The sequence below is a fragment of the Oryctolagus cuniculus genome, chromosome 13, assembly GCF_051225735.1.
Source record: "Oryctolagus cuniculus isolate XC-2025 breed Fujian yellow rabbit chromosome 13, ASM5122573v1, whole genome shotgun sequence".
Classification (NCBI taxonomy): domain Eukaryota; kingdom Metazoa; phylum Chordata; class Mammalia; order Lagomorpha; family Leporidae; genus Oryctolagus; species Oryctolagus cuniculus.
This window is the reverse complement of record NC_142879.1, coordinates 38,210,041-38,230,396: the sequence shown is the minus strand read 5'-3', so window position 1 is coordinate 38,230,396 and position 20,356 is coordinate 38,210,041. Positions and strand designations below refer to the sequence as shown.

At 43.4% G+C, this 20,356-nt stretch overlaps 2 protein-coding genes across 5 annotated transcripts; one reads left to right on the top strand and one right to left on the bottom strand.

Annotated features, from left to right (window-relative positions):
- Positions 1 to 1,030: 1,030 nt before the first annotated feature.
- Positions 1,031 to 15,460, bottom strand: LOC127485647 (DNA-dependent metalloprotease SPRTN-like). Of its 4 annotated transcripts, none has more exons than XM_089311428.1 (5): positions 14,886 to 15,458; positions 14,499 to 14,591; positions 4,889 to 5,017; positions 4,195 to 4,247; positions 1,031 to 1,313 (listed from the first exon to the last, which is right to left on the bottom strand). In XM_089311428.1, exons 2-5 carry the CDS (start codon positions 14,505 to 14,507, stop codon positions 1,247 to 1,249), a joined length of 258 nt encoding a protein of 85 aa, XP_089167554.1. In that variant the 5' UTR covers positions 14,508 to 14,591; positions 14,886 to 15,458; the 3' UTR covers positions 1,031 to 1,246. The 4 variants fall into 4 exon arrangements, with proteins under 4 accessions (XP_089167554.1, XP_089167555.1, XP_089167553.1 ...); XM_089311429.1 differs by having other exon boundaries at positions 14,499 to 14,583; positions 14,886 to 15,441; XM_089311427.1 differs by having other exon boundaries at positions 14,499 to 15,460.
- A 137-nt stretch (positions 15,461 to 15,597) lies between these two features.
- Positions 15,598 to 17,999, top strand: LOC127483432 (exocyst complex component 8-like). The gene is given in 5 exon segments (XM_051820595.3): positions 15,598 to 15,758; positions 15,761 to 16,076; positions 16,078 to 16,333; positions 16,336 to 17,269; positions 17,272 to 17,999. Coding segments are annotated over 5 exon segments (2,121 nt in total). The 5' UTR covers positions 15,598 to 15,727; the 3' UTR covers positions 17,856 to 17,999.
- Positions 18,000 to 20,356: the final 2,357 nt, after the last annotated feature.

The following is a 20,356-nucleotide window of genomic DNA, read 5'->3' as shown; positions in this document are numbered from 1 at the left end:
AAGTCAGCGAACTGAAAAGGCTTTTATAGCCTTGGCAACTCATGACTAGAGCCTAGGGAGATTACTGATGCCATAAACAAGAGTGTCAATTTGTTAAGTCAACAACAGGAGTCACTGTGTACTTACTCCTCATGCAGGATCTTTTCCTTAATGTGCTGTACATTGTGATTTAATGCTATAACTAGTACTCAAACAGTATTTTTCACTTTGTGTTTCTATGTGGGTGCAAACTGGTGAAATCTTTACTTAATATATACTAAATTGATCTTCTGTATATAAATATTATTGAAAATGAATCTTGATGTGAATGAAAGGGGAGAGGGAGTGGGAAAAAGGAGGGTTGCAGTTGGGAGGAAAGTTATGGGGGGGGAAGCCATTGTAATCCATAAGCTGTACTTTGGAAATTTATATTTACTAAATAAAAGTTTTAAAAAAAGTTTCAGTTCCTTTATTCAAGCCATCAAATGACCAATTCTATAATTTGAGCCTCGTCCACTTTATGAGGTCATTTTTACTTTATCTCTTATGTCCATTTACTTCTCATAGACTGTATCTTCAACCATACACTGAAACACTCACTTTATGGGGGTTACCTTTAGAGACAGACTGCTTTGTACTTGTTATACTGTTCTTATGGATGTGTCTTTGAAACTAGTGTTGTTTTCTAATCTGTGGGGCAGCATCACCCTAAGGATGTTGAAGAGCATATGAATACATTACCTATTTATTGATGAAGCTTTTCACATTATCAAAAATGTTCTCACAATTTCCTATTAGAAACTAAAAACTCCATGCGCTAAGGCAGACATTAAGAGATGGACTCACTAAAATTATTCTTGTGAGATTTTCCTGAAGATGTTCAATTGTGCCCTCTTGTTTTTTGATTATTTCCTTTAACCTGGAATTTTCACATTCAGGCCTAAGATGTAATTTAAAAATTGTTATTCTCACATCAACCTAAAGAGACATATAACTGAATAATCACCAAAATATTACAAGCAAAGTTCATAAAAATTTAACAAGCAAATGATTGGTGACAGTGTATCAGTTTTAATGTGTTTAATGGGTAATGTACCATCTTTAAATATGTGTATAAAAGTATACATTTAATACAACTTAAAGCTGAACATTTTCCTCACTTTGCATAGATGTATTTAGGATCAAAACTGCTCTATATATCATAGTTTATATCTTATATGGTTTATAAAGACTCATTATTTTGCATGGTACTTTGAATTGCAGATTGTCAGATGTTCTTTTGAGTTTTCAGCACTGTTTTCAAATTCCTGGTGTCGTGCTTCTGCTTCTTGGAACTAAAGTGAAGAAAATAAAGAACCACAAACTTTATTAGTACCTTTTAAAAATCATTTCATTATCTGGTTTTACAATGAAATTGTATCAGAGCACAGTACCACCTCATCATTTGCACTTGTTCATTACTATGTTCCTATTGTAATGGTAGAGATGAGTTCTTGAAACAGGGATTATGTGCCTCGCATGCGAAACGCTACTATCTGCTCTAGATTTATTACTACAGATTTCATGCTCCAGTAACACTTCATAGAGAGGTGGCCTGCCAATGAAACTGGTCCCAAACACATTTCACACCAAGTCTTTGCTTTCGCCATTGAAAATGGAATCCAATGGGGAACATGATGACCAAAACACATCCTCAGTACTGCACGAAACTTTCATTAATTACAGTAAGTGACAGCATTATTTTACCCACTTACAAGTTAAAGATTACTGTCTCTTGGTTCTACATCATGGGCAATGAGGCTAAAATACAACACACAGAGGATTCCTAGATTGAGCTGCAAACATCTTATGTGACCACCAGAGACAGGTGAAAGCCACACCTACAAATACTGGAGTCTACGGTTAAATCAAGTTTCTCCAATCAGTTTATTCCTGTGCTTCTTTAGCAAGCAATCTGAGGGTACAGTAAGGTTATTACAATTTTCCCTATGAGAATTGCTACAGGCAGAACATAAAGGCCTATGGGATTTTAAATCTCACTGTTGGCTACATATTAAAGGAATGTACATTTAGATTCTTCTCCTCAGTGAATAACATATGAATATTTGATAGATAAATTCTCTACTGGAATCAAATGTTTTAATTCTGTATTCATTTGCATAAAAGTCATTTAGAGTATTAGAGTTATCCTGAAGCTTTATTCATAATGCTTATGTTAATGTCTTAAAGAAAAAAATATTTGTTATGGTATAGTGGGTTTAATTTTATCCTAACAACTGTGAAACTAGAATATTTTACTAGGAAAGTTGAGGGAAAGACGACAGGCAGAATAGATCATGTCCTCCAAGAAAAAATTACATTCAGAGATTATCTGCCATGAAAATAAACAAATGTAGTATTAAGGGCTAAATTATTCTGCACAAACTAGATGACAAGCACAGAAAAGAGTGAGGACTCTTGAGATTCAAGTTTCACAAGAGGAAAAGCCTACTGACAAAAGGGAAACTTTGTGCTTTGTCTGAAAAAAAGAGGTTAGATGATCAGAAACTAAACAGAAAGAGTAGCAAGAAAAAAGTTGGAAAGATTGGGAAAGAGACAGAGCTCTCCCATCTAGTCCCTCACTCTTCAAGTGCCTGCAACAGCCAGGACTGGGTCAGACTGAAGCTAGAAGCCAAGAACTCAGTCTTCCCATGTAGGTGACAAGTACCCAGACACTTCTGCCATCACCTGATGTCTCCCAGGACACACACTGCCAGGAAAGCTGGAATTGGAAATGGTTCCAGAATTCAAACAGGCACTGTAACACAGGAAACAGACATCCCAAGAACAGACTTAACTCCCAGACCAAATGTGCGCCCCCAAGAAAGCTTTTAGCATGGGCAAATGACACCCAAAGGCTGTTAGAAAGCCTAAAGCTACTGTCAGGTGATCTTCCAAAGCTAAAGGAAAACTCCCTTGTATTTTTCTGCATATCTTCCTTTCTCTTCATTTAGCATATTATAACAATTATGACTAACTTTCCTCTCCAATCTCTTCATTTGTAAAGCCTACCTGATGTTAGGTCCTTATTTCATAATACAAGAGTACAGGCCAAAAGCAATCATTTTATACTGGCTAATATCTATCTGGTTAGTGACAATTCATGTCAAGAGAAACAAATAGGAAACGACAACAGCAACAACCAAGAAAAAAAAAAAGACCTTGATAATCTGAAAATGTTCTCCTCACACTAGTCACATAAAAAGATTTAAAGAAACTCAAACTGTGACAACAAGAAAAATCCTCCACATTGTAAATCATCTAAGACAAAAATATTTCAAATACACTTGCCTATACCCATCAATTTAAAAGTATTTTGGAATGCATTGGTAATTATTCCTTTTAATAAAATCAAGGTAAGAGTTTTCATTGGAAAGACAATAAACAAACAAACAAACAAATAAACCGACCAACCAACCAACCAACCAACCGCCGGGCTAGATTTTGTCCCAGCAGGAAGACAGGAGCACCCAACCATTGTCCCAGGGTGCAGCCCACTATGTGTGTGCTGGGTGCTGTTTCCCGCCAGACACTAGGGCTGCAACTTGAAGTGGAGGTTCACGCCTGCCACAACCTGCAGCCACAGTCTCGGCAGCGCCCACATAACAAAGCCAGCTAAATGCTGTGGGCCACAACCTCCAGGCCAGAGTCATGGTACCTGCACTCCTGTTTCTGCTAACAGCATCTGAATGGAAACAGCTTCAGAAATTTTTAAAATTTGCTATCTAATATGTCTTCCTAAATAACACCTATACCTGTGCATTTAATTTTTGTAATTGGCCTTTTTCAAACCTGTGATAAACAATCTAAACACTCATCCAAAGTGAGGTAGAAATGAGAAACCGATTAAGTTCGGTCTCAGGATACACAATCATTATACAAAAAGCATTTTTATGCACCAATAATGATATTGGTGAAAGAGAAATCAAGAAAGAAATACCTTTCAGAAAGCTACAAAAAGTTAAACATTTAGTAACAAATATGACCAAAAGTGAATGGTCCCGACAGTAAAAAAAAACAAAAAAAAATTACTAAACACTAATCATAAGCCATCAAGGAAACAGAAAATGAAAAAAAAAATCTTTTTTTCAGGGATTAGAATATCATCAAAATGTGCATAGTAATCTACAGAATATAATTCCTACCAAAATACTGATACAATTACCATCACAATACCTGATTTGAAAGTATACTGAAAATCCATGGTAATTAAAACAACATGGGACAGGCTAAAGAAAACAAAAAACAAAACACATAGATCAATGGGACAGAATAGGGCACCTAGAAACCAATCTACATACACACAGCCAACTAGATTTTCACTAACATGTTTACAGCCTACATTACTATAAGGGTAGTCGTTTCAATAAGTGGTGATGGAATAAAAATGTGGAAGGAACTGGATTCCTACTTCTCATTCTATGAGAGTCTGTTAATGCAGACTCTGCTGCCTGGGAGACAACAGTAATAGCTTAATTGGGTTCCTGCTACCCACGTGGGAAACCTGGATTGAGTACCAGGCTCCAGGCTGTGGCTTGGCCCAGCCCTGGCTGTTATAGGCATTTAGGGAGTGAACCATTGACAACAACTCTATTTGTCTCTCTGCCTTTCAAATAAATAAATTAGTTAATTTTTTTTTTAAATGTTGACCTATAGGAAGTCAGAGGTCTCAGGGACACTGCTGCTCTGCTGCCCTTCTACCACGTAAGCTTAGACAAAACAATCAGCCTCTTCTACTCTAGGACTTTCATTCACTGCTGCAAATCCTCAAACATATTTGTTTCTTGCTATTCCTACATTTTAAATTAAATCTCAGGAGCTACTGAATTAGTAGCTATTAAATATCATAAGTACATAGGGCTTTACACACCGTTATATTGGCTCCAGTCAGGTGGTTGATGCGATTCATATGTTTACAAAACTCTGAACCATGTCCTTCCCAATCTTTATCATTATTAGTCACAAATAAATAGGCGTGTATCATTTCATGCAAGAGGGTCTGAAACAGAAAACAATCAAATCAATTTGTTATGGAACATTTTGATCACAGGCTGATACTGATAAAAATCATGAACCACCTTTCAAGAGAACTTATGTAAGCACACATTCAAAACTTTTGCACATAACATCTGAAGCTTGGTAGCTCCCAGGTTAAGAACTCCTTTGTCCAGGAAGGTTTCTAATAATCAAAATCCAGAAGACAATACAAATGAATTCTACAACAAAAACTTTATAATTCTGATAGGAAAAAATTTATTAAGTAGTATGGAGAGAAACTCAGAAAAATATAGATGTAATTCATACCATAGGTTATTAATTACTCATATTATAAAGGGTTCCTAATGAGAAAAGAGAAATAACACTTCCATTTTAAAATGGACAGAGTTCAACAGAGTTCACGAAGTATAAGTGATCCATAAACATGAAAACCTGCTCAACTTCATTTATAAGAGAAATGTGAATCAACAGTATATTATCAAGATTGACAAAACTCCTGAAGTTTGACATTGTTAGTAAAGCTAAGAGAAAATAAACTTCACCATACATTGCTGGCAAAGTGTGAAATGGTACACCCTCTGTGGAGAATTTGGTGGTATCTAACAAAATTACAAATTCATTTATCCTTTGAGCCAGCAATACCCAGACTAGCATGAAAGGTCATATATGCAAAGCATATTTTTTGTGGCACTGTTTATAATGGCAAAAGATTAGAAATAACTCAAGTGTTTAGCAAGAGAAGCTCGGTTGAATGCACTATAGTACATCTACAAGATGGAATTCTACACAGCTAAAAAAAAATGAAAAAAAGTTCTAGGAGATTATTTGGAGGAAGTTCCATAGTTTAGGAAAAAGATAAAGTACAGGGGCTGACATTTTGGTGTAGTGGGTAAAGCCACCGCCTGTGATGCCAGTATTCTATACAGACACCAGTTGGTGTCCTGGCTGCTCGACTTTTAATCCAGCTCCCTGATAATGTCCCTGGGAAAGCAGCAGAAGATAGTCCAAATGCTAGGGCCCCTTTATCCACATGGTAGCCCAGAAGAAGCTCCTGGCTTCGGATCAGCCCAGCTCTGTCGCTCCCCCTCTTCGTGGAGGAACGACACAGGACCCTGCGCTGTTCTTTCGTCTGTTCGGCCCTCCCCGGGTTTGCTGCTGGTTCTTCCCGGGTTGGCCACTATCCCTTCCACCTCCGTGGAAGGGCAGTTCCCCCTGGCCACATTCCCCACTTCCGCAGGGGAGTGGCACACCGCCGGCCGGCTCTCTCAGAGGCTGCACAGGTGTTCCCCTTAGATGTTCCCCTTAGATGTTCCTGGTGCATGCCGTCTCTCTCCTCCTTTATAGTCCTCCTCTGCCAATCCCAACTCGGCTGCCCACACGCCGAGTATGCTGCTCTCCTCCAATCAGGAGCAGGTCCTACAGTTTATTGGTTGAACTGGAGGCAGCTGTGTAAAAGCTGTTTTCTTCTCTCCCAGCGCCATATTGTGGGAGAGCAGATGCATAGAATAAGTCTTAATTCCAGTAACTTAGTCTAGTCCGAATTGCTCCCCACAGATACCCCTTTCTTTTTATTTTTGGCGTTGATACGCGCCTGTCTTCGGTGCCCCATGGCACACACTCTGCTCTGCTTGCTAGAGTTGCCACAGGTTCTTACAAGTCCTATCAATCAGGCAAACGGAATCCGGGTCCTCTCTTCGCCATGTTGTGAGGAGGTTTTTAGGCGCTGATGCGTGCCTGTGTTCGGTGACCTGCGGCTCATACTCTGGTCTAGCCGCCTGCTGGTGCTTACCGCCTTAATCAGGTAGACCGAATCCAAGCCTCCTAATTGCTGTATTGTGGGGAGGCCTTACTGATGTTAATTCGTGCCTGTCTTCGGTGACCTGCGGCGCATAAGCTGCTAGCCGCCCGCAGGTGCTCACCGCCTCCCTAATCAGGCAGACCGAATCCAAGCTTTCTCATTGCCATGTTGAGGGGAGGCCTTTCTATTTCTCTATTTCTCTATCTCCGGGCATTCCTATTTCTCCCATTTTACTTCTATCTTCCAGCATTCCTATTTCTCTCATTTTACTTCTAAACTTCTGTTTCTCTTATCCCTGCGGCTTCCCGGCGCCCGCCCCGAGGCTGCCTCTTGGCGGCTTTCCGGCTCTGAGCCGCTTCAGCCCGCGCCTCTCTCATCTGCGCGGCTCGGCTTTGCGCGCACACTCCGCGGTCTCGCACTTAGCCCAGCGTTCCCTATCTACTTGTGCCCCGCACGCTCTCTCTGCGCGCGGCAGCCTCCACGAGTCACACAGCGTAGCTCACGTCTCCGCCACTAGCATTCAATCCAAGTTCCCCGGGCTAGCCTGGCGAATTCAACCCAGCTCACGTCTCCGCCCCACGATTTGGCTTCCCGTCCTTTGCTCCCCGGGCTAATCAGACGGATCCCAATCCGGCTTACGTTTCCGCTTCTGGTTTCAACTTTTCGCCCCCTATTCCCGGGCTAACTTGAGAATCCCAAAGTGGCTTTCGTCTCTGCCTCGGCCTACCCCCCGTGGCTTCAATTTCCCTAACATTTTTCTCTACCCGGTATGTTTCCCCAAGCTTTCTTCCAACAATATTCCTCCCTCATTTCTCCTGGCCTCTCCCCACAGTCCGCATCCGAGTCTGTTTGTTCTAGCTTTCACTTTCGCTTTCGACCTTAGAGATTTCTCCCAGCTTCCCCCCGTAGTCCGTATCTGAGTCTATGCCTAGGCTTTCAATAACTTCTTCCGGCACCTTTTTCGTCCGGCTTTTCCCTAGGCTGTTTGCTAGTCTCTCTCTCCGATATTTTCCCAGTTCTTCCCATTTCTTCCCTCCTAAGTTTGCTATCCGAGTCACGGCACCATTATGTCGCTCCTCCTCTTCATGGAGGAGCGACACTGAACCCTGCCTAGGCTTCATATCCGAGTCACGGCACCATTATGTCGCTCCCCCTCTTCGTGGAGGAACGACACAGGACCCTGCGCTGTTCTTTCGTCTGTTCGGCCCTCCCCGGGTTTGCTGCTGGTTCTTCCCGGGTTGGCCACTATCCCTTCCACCTCCGTGGAAGGGCAGTTCCCCCTGGCCACATTCCCCACTTCTGCAGGGGAGTGGCACACCGCCGGCCGGCTCTCTCGGGGGCTGCACAGGTGTTCCCCTTAGATGTTCCCCTTAGATGTTCCTGGTGCATGCCGTCTCTCTCCTCCTTTATAGTCCTCCTCTGCCAATCCCAACTCGGCTGCCCACACGCCAAGTACGCTGCTCTCCTCCAATCAGGAGCAAGTCCTACAGTTTATTGGTTGAACTGGAGGCAGCTGTGTAAAAGCTGTTTTCTTCTCTCCCAGCGCCATATTGTGGGAGAGCAGATGCATAGAATAAGTCTTAATTCCAGTAACTTAGTCTAGTCCGAATTGCTCTCCACACAGCTCCAGCTGTTGTGACCATTTGGAGAGTGAAATAGTAAATGGAAGATGTATATGTGTGTGAGTGTGTGCGTGTGTCCTTCTATTTTTCTATAACTCTGCCTTTCAAATAAATAAATCTTTAAAAAACATATTGTGTGGGGGCCGGTACTGTGGCATAGTGGGTAAAGCCACCGTCTGCAGTGTCAGCATAACATAAGGGTGCTGGTTCCAGTCCCAGCTGCTGCTCTACTTCTGATCCAGCTCTCTGCTATGGCCTGGGAAAGCAGTAGTAGATGGCCCAAGTCCTTGGGCTCCTGCACCTGCATGGGAGACCTGGAAGAAGCTCCTGGTTCCGGGCTTCAGATCAGCACAATTCCCGGCAACAACTTCTCTCTGAGGAGAGAACCAGCAGACGGAAGATCTCTCTCTCTCTCTCTTTCAAATAAATTAATAAATCTTTATATTTATATATATAATATATATGCATGTATGTGTATATGTATGTATATATATGTATGTGTATATACATACATACATATGTATACTATATACTATATATACACATACATACATACATATATGTACACTATATACTATATATACACATACATATATATTATATATATAGTGTAGTAGAGGGGAATAGCAAATGAATGGAAGTATTTGTAAAACAGAAAAATGAAAGAAAAAGTTAAGGAACTAATGACAGTTTCTATAGTAGGCAGGGAGCTCAGGACAGAGAAGGACAAGCATAGAACAAGATTCTAGTCTTAGGGTTTCAATTCAATAGGCTAATCCTCCGCCTTGCGGCGCCGGCACACCTGCACACCGGGTTCTAGTCCCAGTCGGGGCGCCGGATTCTGTCCCGGTTGCCCCTCTTCCAGGCCAGCTCTCTGCTGTGGCCAGGGAGTGCCGCGGAGGATGGCCCAAGTGCTTGGACCCTGCTGTGACATGAAGTCAGGTGTGGAATTTTCCATTGTAGCATCATGCTGGCACTAAAAATGTCTTGGATTTTTAGAACATTTTGGATTTTCAGATTAGAGATGCTCAACCTTTTTTTTTTTCTTTTTTAAGATTTATTTATTTATTTGAAAGTCAGAGTTAGAGAGAGGGGTATTTTCAATCTGCTAGTTCACTCCCCAAATAGCCACAGTGGCCAGGGCTGGGCCAGGCTGAATGCAGGAGCCAGGAGCTTCATCCAGGTCTCCCATATTCCATTGCTTTCCTAGGCCATTAGCAAGAAGCTGGATCGGAAGTAGGGCAGTCAGGACACGAACCAGAGCCCATATGGGATGCTGGTGCTGCAGGCGGAGACTTAACCCACTATGCCACGGTGACAGCCCTCAATCTTTTTGTTATTCCATATCTTTAACTGAAATGTTTAGCTTGCTTACATTTAGTCTAATAATGGATACTGTTTATGCCTACTTTCCTCTTTGTCATCTGGGCTTTGTTTTTTATTCCTCCTTTTTCATTAACCAAGTATTTCTGTTGTGCCATTTTATAGTTAGCAGTTACTTACTTTTTTTTCACAAAATGTAATCAAAAAAGAAACACACAATACGCAATTTACCATATTAACCTTTTTATGTAACTAATTTAGTAATGTTAAATACTTCCATACTGTGAAACCTATTACCTTTTACTATGCTTAAAAATAGCATCCTTCAGGATTTCCAGGCACGTTTATGTTTAACATATTTACCACTCCAGGCTCTTTTGTGTCGATTTCCCAAGGGATATCACTGCAGCAGGACAAATCCCACTGGGAGCATGCTGGGTGTCTGCCTAATCCAACCTAAAGTAAGTTACGTTTAGTAGATGCCTAAAGTAAGCACAGTGGTCCTTCTGCTCTGTTTTGCTAGCAAGAGTGATCACAGCCCTAGATATGAAGTGTGCCCTCCGGCTGACTTCAGCTGCCAACTCAGCAACATGGTGACTTAACAGAGGATAATGAAAATTTTTGTGTCTCAATGGGAAAACCTGGATTCTAGGTGGTTCTCTGCATCTAAATATGGAACTTAAACAAATTACTTAACGCCTCCAAACCTTCACTTCCTTATTTAAAATGAAGATGGGGTCAGCATTGCGGCACAGCAGGTAAACCTGCTGCCTGTGACACCAGCATTCCATAGCAGCACCAGTTTGAATCTCAACTGTTCCACTTCTGATCCAGCTCCCTGGTAAGGTACCTGGGAAAGCAGTGCAAGATGGTCCAAATGCTTGGGCCCCTTCCACCCATGTGGGACACCCAAATGGAGTTCCAAGTTTTGGACTTTGGACTAGCCCAGCATTGCCTGTTGCAGTCATTTAGGGAGTGAACCACCAGATGGAAGATCAATCAATCAATCAATCTCTCTCTCCCTCTCTCTCTCTGTAACTCTGCCTTTCAAAAAAAAATCTTTTTTAAAAATTGAAGATCACAACACATAACCCTATCATAAAGATTAAATAAGATATGAGATATTATACCTAATAGCCTTTCTTAACTTTGAAGCACTGTAAAAGTAGAAGGTACTCATTATTATTTGCCCCATAATTCAAGTGCATACTATGAGAAAAATGTTTCTTTTAAATGTAGAAGTTAGTTCAAAGCAATCTAAATCAATGACAAGCATCTGTAAATTACCGAGCTAAGAATCAGGTTTACTGAAAGAATACCTCTACAAGATCCTTTTTGTTTTTTTTTTATTTGTTTTTTTTTTTTTATCTTTTATTTAATTAATATAAATTTCCAAAGTACGACTCATGTGTTACAATGGCTTCCCCCCCCATACCGTCCCTCCCACCCACAACCCTCCCCTTTCCCACTCCCTCTCCCCTTCCATTCACATCAAGATTCATTTTCGATTATCTTAATATACAGAAGATCAGCTTAGTATACCTTAAGTAAGTATTTCAACAGTTTGCTCCCACACAGAAACATAAAGTGCAAAATAATAGATGATTTTTTTAAATGATGATGAAATCAGATCAGACCTATTGTCATGTTTAATCCCAGTGAGAGTCAAGTTGGGAATTGATAATTTTTTTTTTTTTTACAGAAGATCAGTTTAGTGTACATTAAGTAAAGATTTCAATCGTTTGCACCCCCATAGAAACACAAAGTGAAATATACTGTTTGAGTACTCGTTATAGCATTAAGCCTCAGTGTACAGCACGTTAAGGACAGAGATCCTACATGAGGAGTAAGTGCACAGTGACTCCTGTTGTTGACTTTACAAATTGACACTCCTGTTTATGGCATCAGTAATCTCCCTATGCACCAGTTATGAGTTTCCAAGGCTATGGAAGCCCCTTGAGTTCTCCGACTCTTATCTTGTTTAGACACGGTCATAGTCAAAGTGGAGGTTCTCTCCTCCCTTCAGAGAAAGGCACCTCCCTCTTTGAAGACCTGTTCTTTCCACTGGGATCTCACTCACAGAGATCTTTTTGCCAGAGTGTCTTGGCTTTCCATGCCTGAAATACTCTCATGGGCTTTTCAGCCAGATCCGAGTGCCTTTAGGGCTGATTCTGAGGCCAGAGTGCTATTTAGGACATCCGCCATTCTATGAGTCTGCTGAGTATCTCACTTCCCATGTTGGATCACTCTCCCCTTTATTTATTCTATCGGTTGGTGTTAGCAGATACTAGATTTGTTTATGTGCTCACTTTGACTCTTAGTCCTTTCATTATGATCAATTGTGAACTGAAATTGATCACTTGGAATAGTGAGATGGCATTGGCACATGCCACCTTGATGGGATTGAATTGGAATCCCCTGGTATGTTTCCAACTCTACCAATTGGGGCAAGTCAGCCCGAGCATGCCCCAAATTATACATCTCTTCCCTCTCTTATTCCCACTCTTATGTTTAACAGGGATCACATTTCAGTTAATTTTCAACACTTAAGAATAACTGTGTGATAATTACAGAATTAAACCAGTCATATTAAGTAGAACAGACAGAAAAAAATACTATGAGGGATAATGTATTAAGTTGTCCATTAGCAGTCAGGGCCATGCTGATCAAGTCACCATTTCTCATAGTGTCCATTTCACTTCAGGAGGTTTCCTTTTTGGTGTTCAGTCAGTTGTCACCGATCAGGGAGAACATATGGTATTTGTCCCTTTGGGACTGGCTTACTTCACTCAGCATGATGTGTTCCAGATTCCTCCATTTTGTTGCAAATGACTGGATTTCGTTGTTTCTTACTGCGGTATAGTACTCTAAAGAATACATATCCCATAATTTCTTTATCCAGTCTACCATTGATGGGCATTTAGGTTGGTTCCAGGTCTTGGCTATTGTGAATTGTGCTGCAATAAACATTAGGGTGCAGACCGCTTTTTTGTTTATCAATTTAAACTCCTTTGGGTAAATTCCAAGGAGTGGGATGGCTGGGTTGAACGGTAGGGTTATCTTCAGGTTTCTGAGGAATCTCCAGACTGATTTCCATAGTGGCTTGACCAGTTTGCATTCCCACCAACAGTGGGTTAGTGTCCCTTTTTCCCCACATCCTCGCCAGCATCTGTTGTTGGTAGATTTCTGTATGTGAGCCATTCTAACCGGGGTGAGGTGAAACCTCATTGTGGTTTTGATTTGCATTTCCCTGATTGCTAGTGACCTTGAACATTTTTTCATGTGCCTGTTGGCCATTTGGATTTCCTCTTTTGAAAAATGTCTATTGAGGTCCTTGGCCCATCTCTTAAGTGGGTTGTTGGTTTTGTTTTTGTGGAGTTTCTTGATCTCTTTGTAGATTCTGGTTATTAACCCTTTATCTGTTGCATAGTTTGCAACAAGATCCTTTCTTGGTCTCAACTTTAAAAGGGGTTCGCTAAGACGGATGGAACATATTCCACTACTTCCTTCATACCTGCATATCCCAGCATACCTGGAAAACAACCACCACAAAAATGGGTTACAGTTATCAAGCAGACATATACAAAAGAGAAACAAAACAAATTCTTATACATTCTTTTTAATTCATTTTTTATTTTTAATTTTTATTTTTTGACAGGCAGAGTGGACAGTGAGAGAGAGAAACAGAGAGAAAGGTCTTCCTTTTGCCGTTGGTTCACCCTCCAATGGGCGCACCGCGCTGATCCGATGGCAGGAGCCAGGTGCTTCTCCTGGTCTCCCATGGGGTGCAGGGCCCAAGCACTTGGGCCATCCTCCACTGCACTCCCTGGCCACAGCAGAGAGCTGGCCTGGTAGAGGGGCAACTGGGACAGAATCCGGCGCCCTGACCGGGACTAGAACCTGGTGTGCCGGCGCCGCAAGGCAGAAGATTAGCCTAGTGAGCTGCGGCGCCGGCCAATACATTCTTGAGAGTTAACAGAACTCTATTGGGAGAGAGCTTTCTGGAAAGTATATCCTCTTTGTGAACAGACACTAGTGTTTCATGAAGAGCAATGGCTTCCCATACCATTGCCAGGCTGCATGCAATAGCTCATCCAGGACAATCCTGTTCTATTCTAAGCCTCTTCCCCCCACAAACTATCATCAGTTTGTGGTGGTTAACAAGCAGCTGTCCAGCAGCATATATGAAGGAGATTTGTACTTTAAACACGATTTTGTATCACACCTTAATCTGTCTTACTGTAGGTTGTTTTGTATCAAATCAAAAACCACCATGGGGGGCAGGCACTGTGACACAGCAGGTTCAGCCCTGCTTCAGTGACCAGCTCCCTGCTAATGCCCCTGGGAGACAGCAGATGATGGCCCCACCACTTGAGTTTCTGTCATCTGTGCTGGAGACCAAGATGGAGTTCCTAGCTCTTGCATTCAATCTGGCCTACCCCCTCCCCACCCCCAACCTCACCCCACCCTCTGTTGTGGATATTTAGGAAGACAACCAGCAAATGGAAAATCTCTGTTTTTCTCGGTCAAAAAAAGATGCATGGCAAAGTGGTAATTGAAACTTAACTCCGATGATGTGCAGATTATCAACTCAAATCAGCAGCTCTCAAACTTCATGTGTAGAGAGGCGATCCTTTTGGAAGCATCACCAAAGAGCTCCCGAGTCGAGAAATATGGGAACCTCAACTCCCTCCCCATTCCAAAACACTAGCTCACCACACCAAGTGGTGATTTGCTACCTTGGCCATCACGCAGCCTTCGGAAGTTTTTCTGCGTCCTCAGCTCCCTTTCTGGAAAGATCTGAGTGCTTCTCCCTCTTGTTTTCTAGAGCACTCGCATAGGAAAGTTAGAAACGTGTGACTTTCAAGTGGGGCGAGCTGTCTTTTTTCTTCTTCTCTTGGTCTTTTCCCCCCTCATTATGTTCTTTCTAATTCCAACCACAGTAGCGTGAGCCACATAGCGTTCTTAGCTGTTTGAACTGGGTAAGAGGGGAGAAACACATCAAGGGTCCAAAGCCAAACTCTCTGGTTTAACTCCCCTGGGACTGGCGAGCCCAAAAAAGAAGTCTTCGGGCAAGAAGTGCGGCCCCCTCCGCCTCGGTTTCCCCCGCGGAGCTCGGGACTCACAGGGTCATGCGCACGCTCCATTCACCTCCACGGCCTCCAGCTGGCCCCAGAAGAACCGGTCGTTGAACTACACAAACAGGGCCTGCAAATCCGGCGTGGGGTCCACCAACTCCCAGGACGCGTCTACCAGCGACAGGGGCTCCTGGGCGCCATCGCGCTCCGCAACCTGCAAGGTCCACTCCTCCTGAAGCTGAAGTGCCAAAACCAGGTCCTCATCCATCACTGCCAGGATCCCAGTCAGGGTTCCTTGGCGTTAGGCGGACTCCCGACTCAGGCCGCAAAAACGTTTCAGAGGCTTCAAACTCCTAGGATACCGGTTCTCGGGCTGCTCTCGGGGTCGCTCTGCCAATCTCGCGAGAACTCAGGGAAAACTGAACTGAGAACCGGAACCAGAACTGAGTTTGCTCCGAACGCCGACGGCAAGATTCTAGGGCTTAAACAAGAAACTTGCCATCACACCTCCGAAACTGGAGCAGAACCCGGGGCTCGGCCCCAGGACGGTTTCAGGAAGCTAGTTATCGCGTTTACGCTTCAGCAGGAACTTCAAACCCCAACCTCACGCTCTGCTCATGCGCAGTACTCAAGCCTTGCCCTCTCGCCTGCTCCACGCTTCCGCAATAACTCCTCCTGCGCGTGCGCTCTAGTTCGCGGGCGCTCCTGTGCAGTCTTAAGGTCTACGCTCAGCCGCTTGCGCAGGCGCAGTGTGAGCAGCTCAGACCCGGGTGCAGGCGTACTCGTCTTGCTCGTATCTTGCTTCTCTAAGCCCTGCACCTCGGCTGGAGTTGGGTGGGTCTCCACAGCGGTGGCAACAGTGACAGTGACTGCCTGAGACCCAGACGGAAATGGCGATGGCAATGGCGGGCAGTGGAGCGAGCCGCAGCTAGAATCAGGGGGCTTTGAGGCACGGCTGTACGTGAAGCAGCTCTCGCAGCAGCCGGACGGGGACCGGGACCTCCAGGAGCACCTGCAGCGCATCCAGGCTTTGGCGGAGGAGACAGCGCAAAACCTGAAACGCAGCGTCTACCAGAACTACCGGCAGTTCTTAGAGACGGCCCGCGAGATCTCCTACCTGGAGAGCGAGATGTACCAGCTCAGCCATCTCCTGACGGAACAGGAGAGCAGCCTGGAGAGCATCCCGCTCACCTTGCTGCCGGCCGCCGCCGCCGGCGGGGAAGAGGGGGCAGGTGGCGCGGGGCCGAGACCACCTCCGAGGCCAGGCCGGCTTTTTTCCCAGGCCCGGGGGCGCCTCGCGTGACAGTTCCGGCCCGGGCGAGGAAGGAAAGCAGCGCACTCTGACCACCCAGCTTGAAAAGGTGGAAGGCTGCAGGCACCTGCTGGAGACCCCGGGGCAGTACCTGGTGTACAACGGGGACCTGGTGGAATACGAAGCGGATCACATGGCCCAGCTGCAGCGGGTGCACGGCTTTCTCATGAATGACTGTCTGCTGGTGTGGCCACCTGGCTGCCCCAGCGGCGGGGGATGTATCGCTATAACGCTCTCTATCCCCTAGATGGCCTGGCCGTGGTCAATGTCAAGGACAACCCACCCATGAAGGACATGTTCAAGCTGCTGATGTTCCCCGAGAGTCGCATTTTTCAGGCAGAAAATGCCAAAATAAAACGAGAGTGGCTGGAGGTGCTGGAAGAAACCAAGAGGGCACTCAGTGAAAAAAGACGAAGGGAACAGGAGGAAGCAGCGGCCCCTAGAGGGCCTCCCCAAGTGACCTCCAAGGCCACGAACCCGTTTGAGGATGATGAAGAAGAGCCAGCTGTCCCCGAGGTAGAGGAAGAGAAGGTGGACTTATCGATGGAGTGGATCCAGGAGTTACCTGAAGACCTGGATGTGTGCATTGCTCAGAGGGACTTTGAGGGGGCCGTTGACCTGCTAGATAAATTGAATCATTACCTAGAAGACAAGCCCAGCCCACCTGTAAAAGAACTCAGGGCCAAGGTGGATGAGCGTGTCCGGCAGCTCACGGAGGTGCTGGTTTTTGAACTGTCCCCAGATCGTTCCTTGCGAGGTGGGCCCAAGGCTACTCGCAGGGCGGTTTCTCAGCTAATCCGGCTTGGCCAGTGCACAAAGGCTTTCGAGCTGTTTTTGAGAAACAGAGCGGCAGCCGTGCACACGGCCATCCGTCAGCTTCGCATTGAAGGTGCCACTTTACTCTATATTCATAAGCTGTGCCATGTCTTCTTTACGTGTCTTCTTGAGACTGCCAGAGAATTTGAGACAGATGTCGCCGGCACCGACAGTGGCTGCTACTCTGCCTTTGTGGTCTGGGCGAGATCAGCCATGGGCATGTTCGTAGATGCTTTCAGCAAGCAGGTGTTTGATAGCAAGGAGAGCCTATCCACGGCAGCAGAGTGCGTCAAAGTGGCTAAGGAGTGGGTGATATTGGACTAGACCTCACCTTCATCATCCATGCCCTTCTGGTGAAAGACATCCAAGGGGCCTTGCACAGTTACAAAGAAATCATCATTGAAGCCACCAAACATCGCAACTCGGAGGAGATGTGGAGGAGGATGAACTTGATGACTCCAGAGGCCCTGGGCAAGCTCAAAGAAGAGATGAGAAGTTGCGGGGTGAGTAACTTTGAGCAGTATACAGGGGATGACTGCTGGGTGAACCTAAGTTACACAGTGGTCGCTTTCACCAAACAGACCGTGGGATTTTTGGAAGAGGCCTTAAAGCTGTATTTCCCAGAGCTGCACATGGTACTGTTGGAGAGCCTGGTGGAAATCATTCTGGTTGCCGTCCAGCATGTGAATTACAGCCTTCAGTGCGAGCCGGATCCAGAGAAGAAGGCTTTTATCCGACAGAATGCGTCCTTTCTACATGAAACGGTGCTCCCTGTGGTGGAGAAAAGGTTTGAAGAAGGTGTGAGGAAACCTGCCAAGCAACTCCAAGACCTGAGGAACGCATCTAGACTCATGCCGGTGAATCCTGAAAGTACAACATCAGTCGTCTGAGGCTGGAGTCTGTCCATACGTGTACAGATGATAGTGCTTATAGGTTATTTATATTTATATTGTTGATTAGCATATTCTGTATAGTCTCAAACACAGCTTACAAGTAAAAAGTGCCCTCAGAGATGCAAAATCAAAAGAAGAAAGGAAAAGAATGTGAAATTAAGCCCAAATAACAAAAATATCAGAATTGTTAAAACATATACTGACCTTTTAAATTATGCTAGTTCTCTAATGGGTTTATGATCGCACTACAGTTATTTCAGCTTCTCCTTTGAACCAAAATACACTTTCTCACAGTGTATCTTATTCAACACAGATAAATAATGTCTACAAATACATCAGTTTAAGTGTGTGTGAAAAGTTTCCCGGTTCACTAAACTGTACGTTTCTTAAAGGGTGCAGTACCATATAAAACACCCTGCCTCAGTACTTCCCCTTCTTGAAGTGTGATTGAACACTTTTTGGGGAAAAGAAAGGAGTTGGGAAAGTTGATTTTGGAGTAAACTCTAGTCAAAAGAATTCTTTCTCCATGATCTAGCTAGCTAGCTTGGGGACTCAGATACTCCAGTCTCTATATAAGAGGAAGCTTTTATACAGATTCAGACATTTCCAACAGAATTTGAATGGCTAATTATTTTCACTTGCTAATCTAGCAGTTCCATAGTTTTCCTATTGGAGTTGGGAACCTTTACTTGGAAATCTTTTTCTTTTTTGACAGGCAGAGTGGACAGTGAGAGAGAGACAGAGAGAAAGGTCTTCCTTTGCTGTTGGTTCACCTTCCAATGGCCACCGTGGCCAGCGCACAGCGCTGATCTGATGGCAGGAGCCAGGTGCTTATCCTGGTCTCCCATGAGGTGCAGGGCCCAAGGACTTGGGCCATCCTCCACTGCCTTTACTGGCCACAGCAGAGAGCTGGCCTGGAAGAGGGGCAACCAGGACAGAATCCGGTGCCCCAACTGGGACTAGAACCTGGTGTGCCAGCGCCGCAAGGCGGAGCATTAGCCTAGTGAGCCGCGGCGCTGGCCTACTTAGAAATCTTAAAGATTGTGATAAATGTTTTTCGACACGTTTCTGAATTGTGTGAATTTCCAGCTGGAGCTTTTGTCTTTGTTATATTTAAAAATAATAATAATAAAACAGGAAACTTGATGATCCTGACTGCAGCCAGTGATTTTAGTTCCCTTTTCAATGTAGGTTATTAGGGGCTGTCTTCAAGCAAATGCAAAAAATTTTTCACTGAAATATTTAGATTTTAGGGATTGAGTAGCTGGGAAAGTAAAAAAAAAAATCATAAGCAAATCTCAGTAGTCTCACTGAGGATGACGACTTTGAGCAGAGATTTGTTTTTGGTTTTGTATTTTTGTAACAAAGTGGAGAACCGAAGTGAGCCAGTGTGCCCAAAGGAAAGGGAAGAAGAGAATCTTTTATTTAAAAAAAACCAAACTCCTGGAATGCTCCGGGCTGTGTTTTTCTTGTTTTATTTTTTTACTTTCCTTCGTTGCTTTTGAAAGTGAATATAATGCTTACCTTAGATTGTTAGTAACACACAAATAAAAATAAAGAAATATGAGCTTCCCAAGAGTTCTAAATTATTGCTTCCATTCTGTATTAATTATAAGACATTCTTCATTCTTTGAGAGAAATTGTGCTTGCCAAGATTCATTTTTTTCCTAGTTGTGATTCTTGTCCTTAAGTGCCATTTTGGGTGCCAATGATTTCAAAAGGTCATTTCTTTTTCTTAATAAAAATGGTGTTAATAAGACTGTAAAAATTATGTAAAAGCTAAAGTAGATTCCAAATAGTGGCTCAAGGTTGTAAAACTCCTTGACTTGATTACTTATGCTAGACCAGCCTTTTATTTTCTTTTTGGCTGTGTTTAATTACAAGGTTGAAAATTATTAAAATGACAATTTTAATTTTTTTCATATAACTTTAGGATTTTCTAGATAACTACAACAATATCTCTGTGAACTAAATTATACTTTTTTAAGATCACTGGAAACTTGAATTTTGTAAAATTATGTTATTTGATTATTTTTACCATTTACACTTTATAGCATACTGTATAAAACTCAAGTATAAATACATGATGCTGGTCTGTGAAATGGTATTTCTGAAATCAAAATTCCTCTTAAGGCATTAAGTTGTAGAAACTTAAAGGTGTATGTAAACTCATATTTAAATGGCTTTGTCTTCATAGAACTGTCTACTTTTTGAAACTGGAAGTACAGAATTTTCTTATGTTAAAATGTATGTGTTTCTTAATCAGAGTTATAACTGAAGGAAGTATGCTTTTGCTGAATCAATTAGTGGGAAGTTGACTCAAGACCACCAGTGTTGTAATGTACCTTTGTGTCCAGAAAAAAAAATTACTATAATTGCAATATTCAAAGTGGACTGAGACCTTCTAATTCTTTTGTTTCATTACACTCCAAAACAAACTCTAAAAGTTGAATGCAGTTAAAAAATACTGTACATATTGAAATATACAGCTTTAGCAT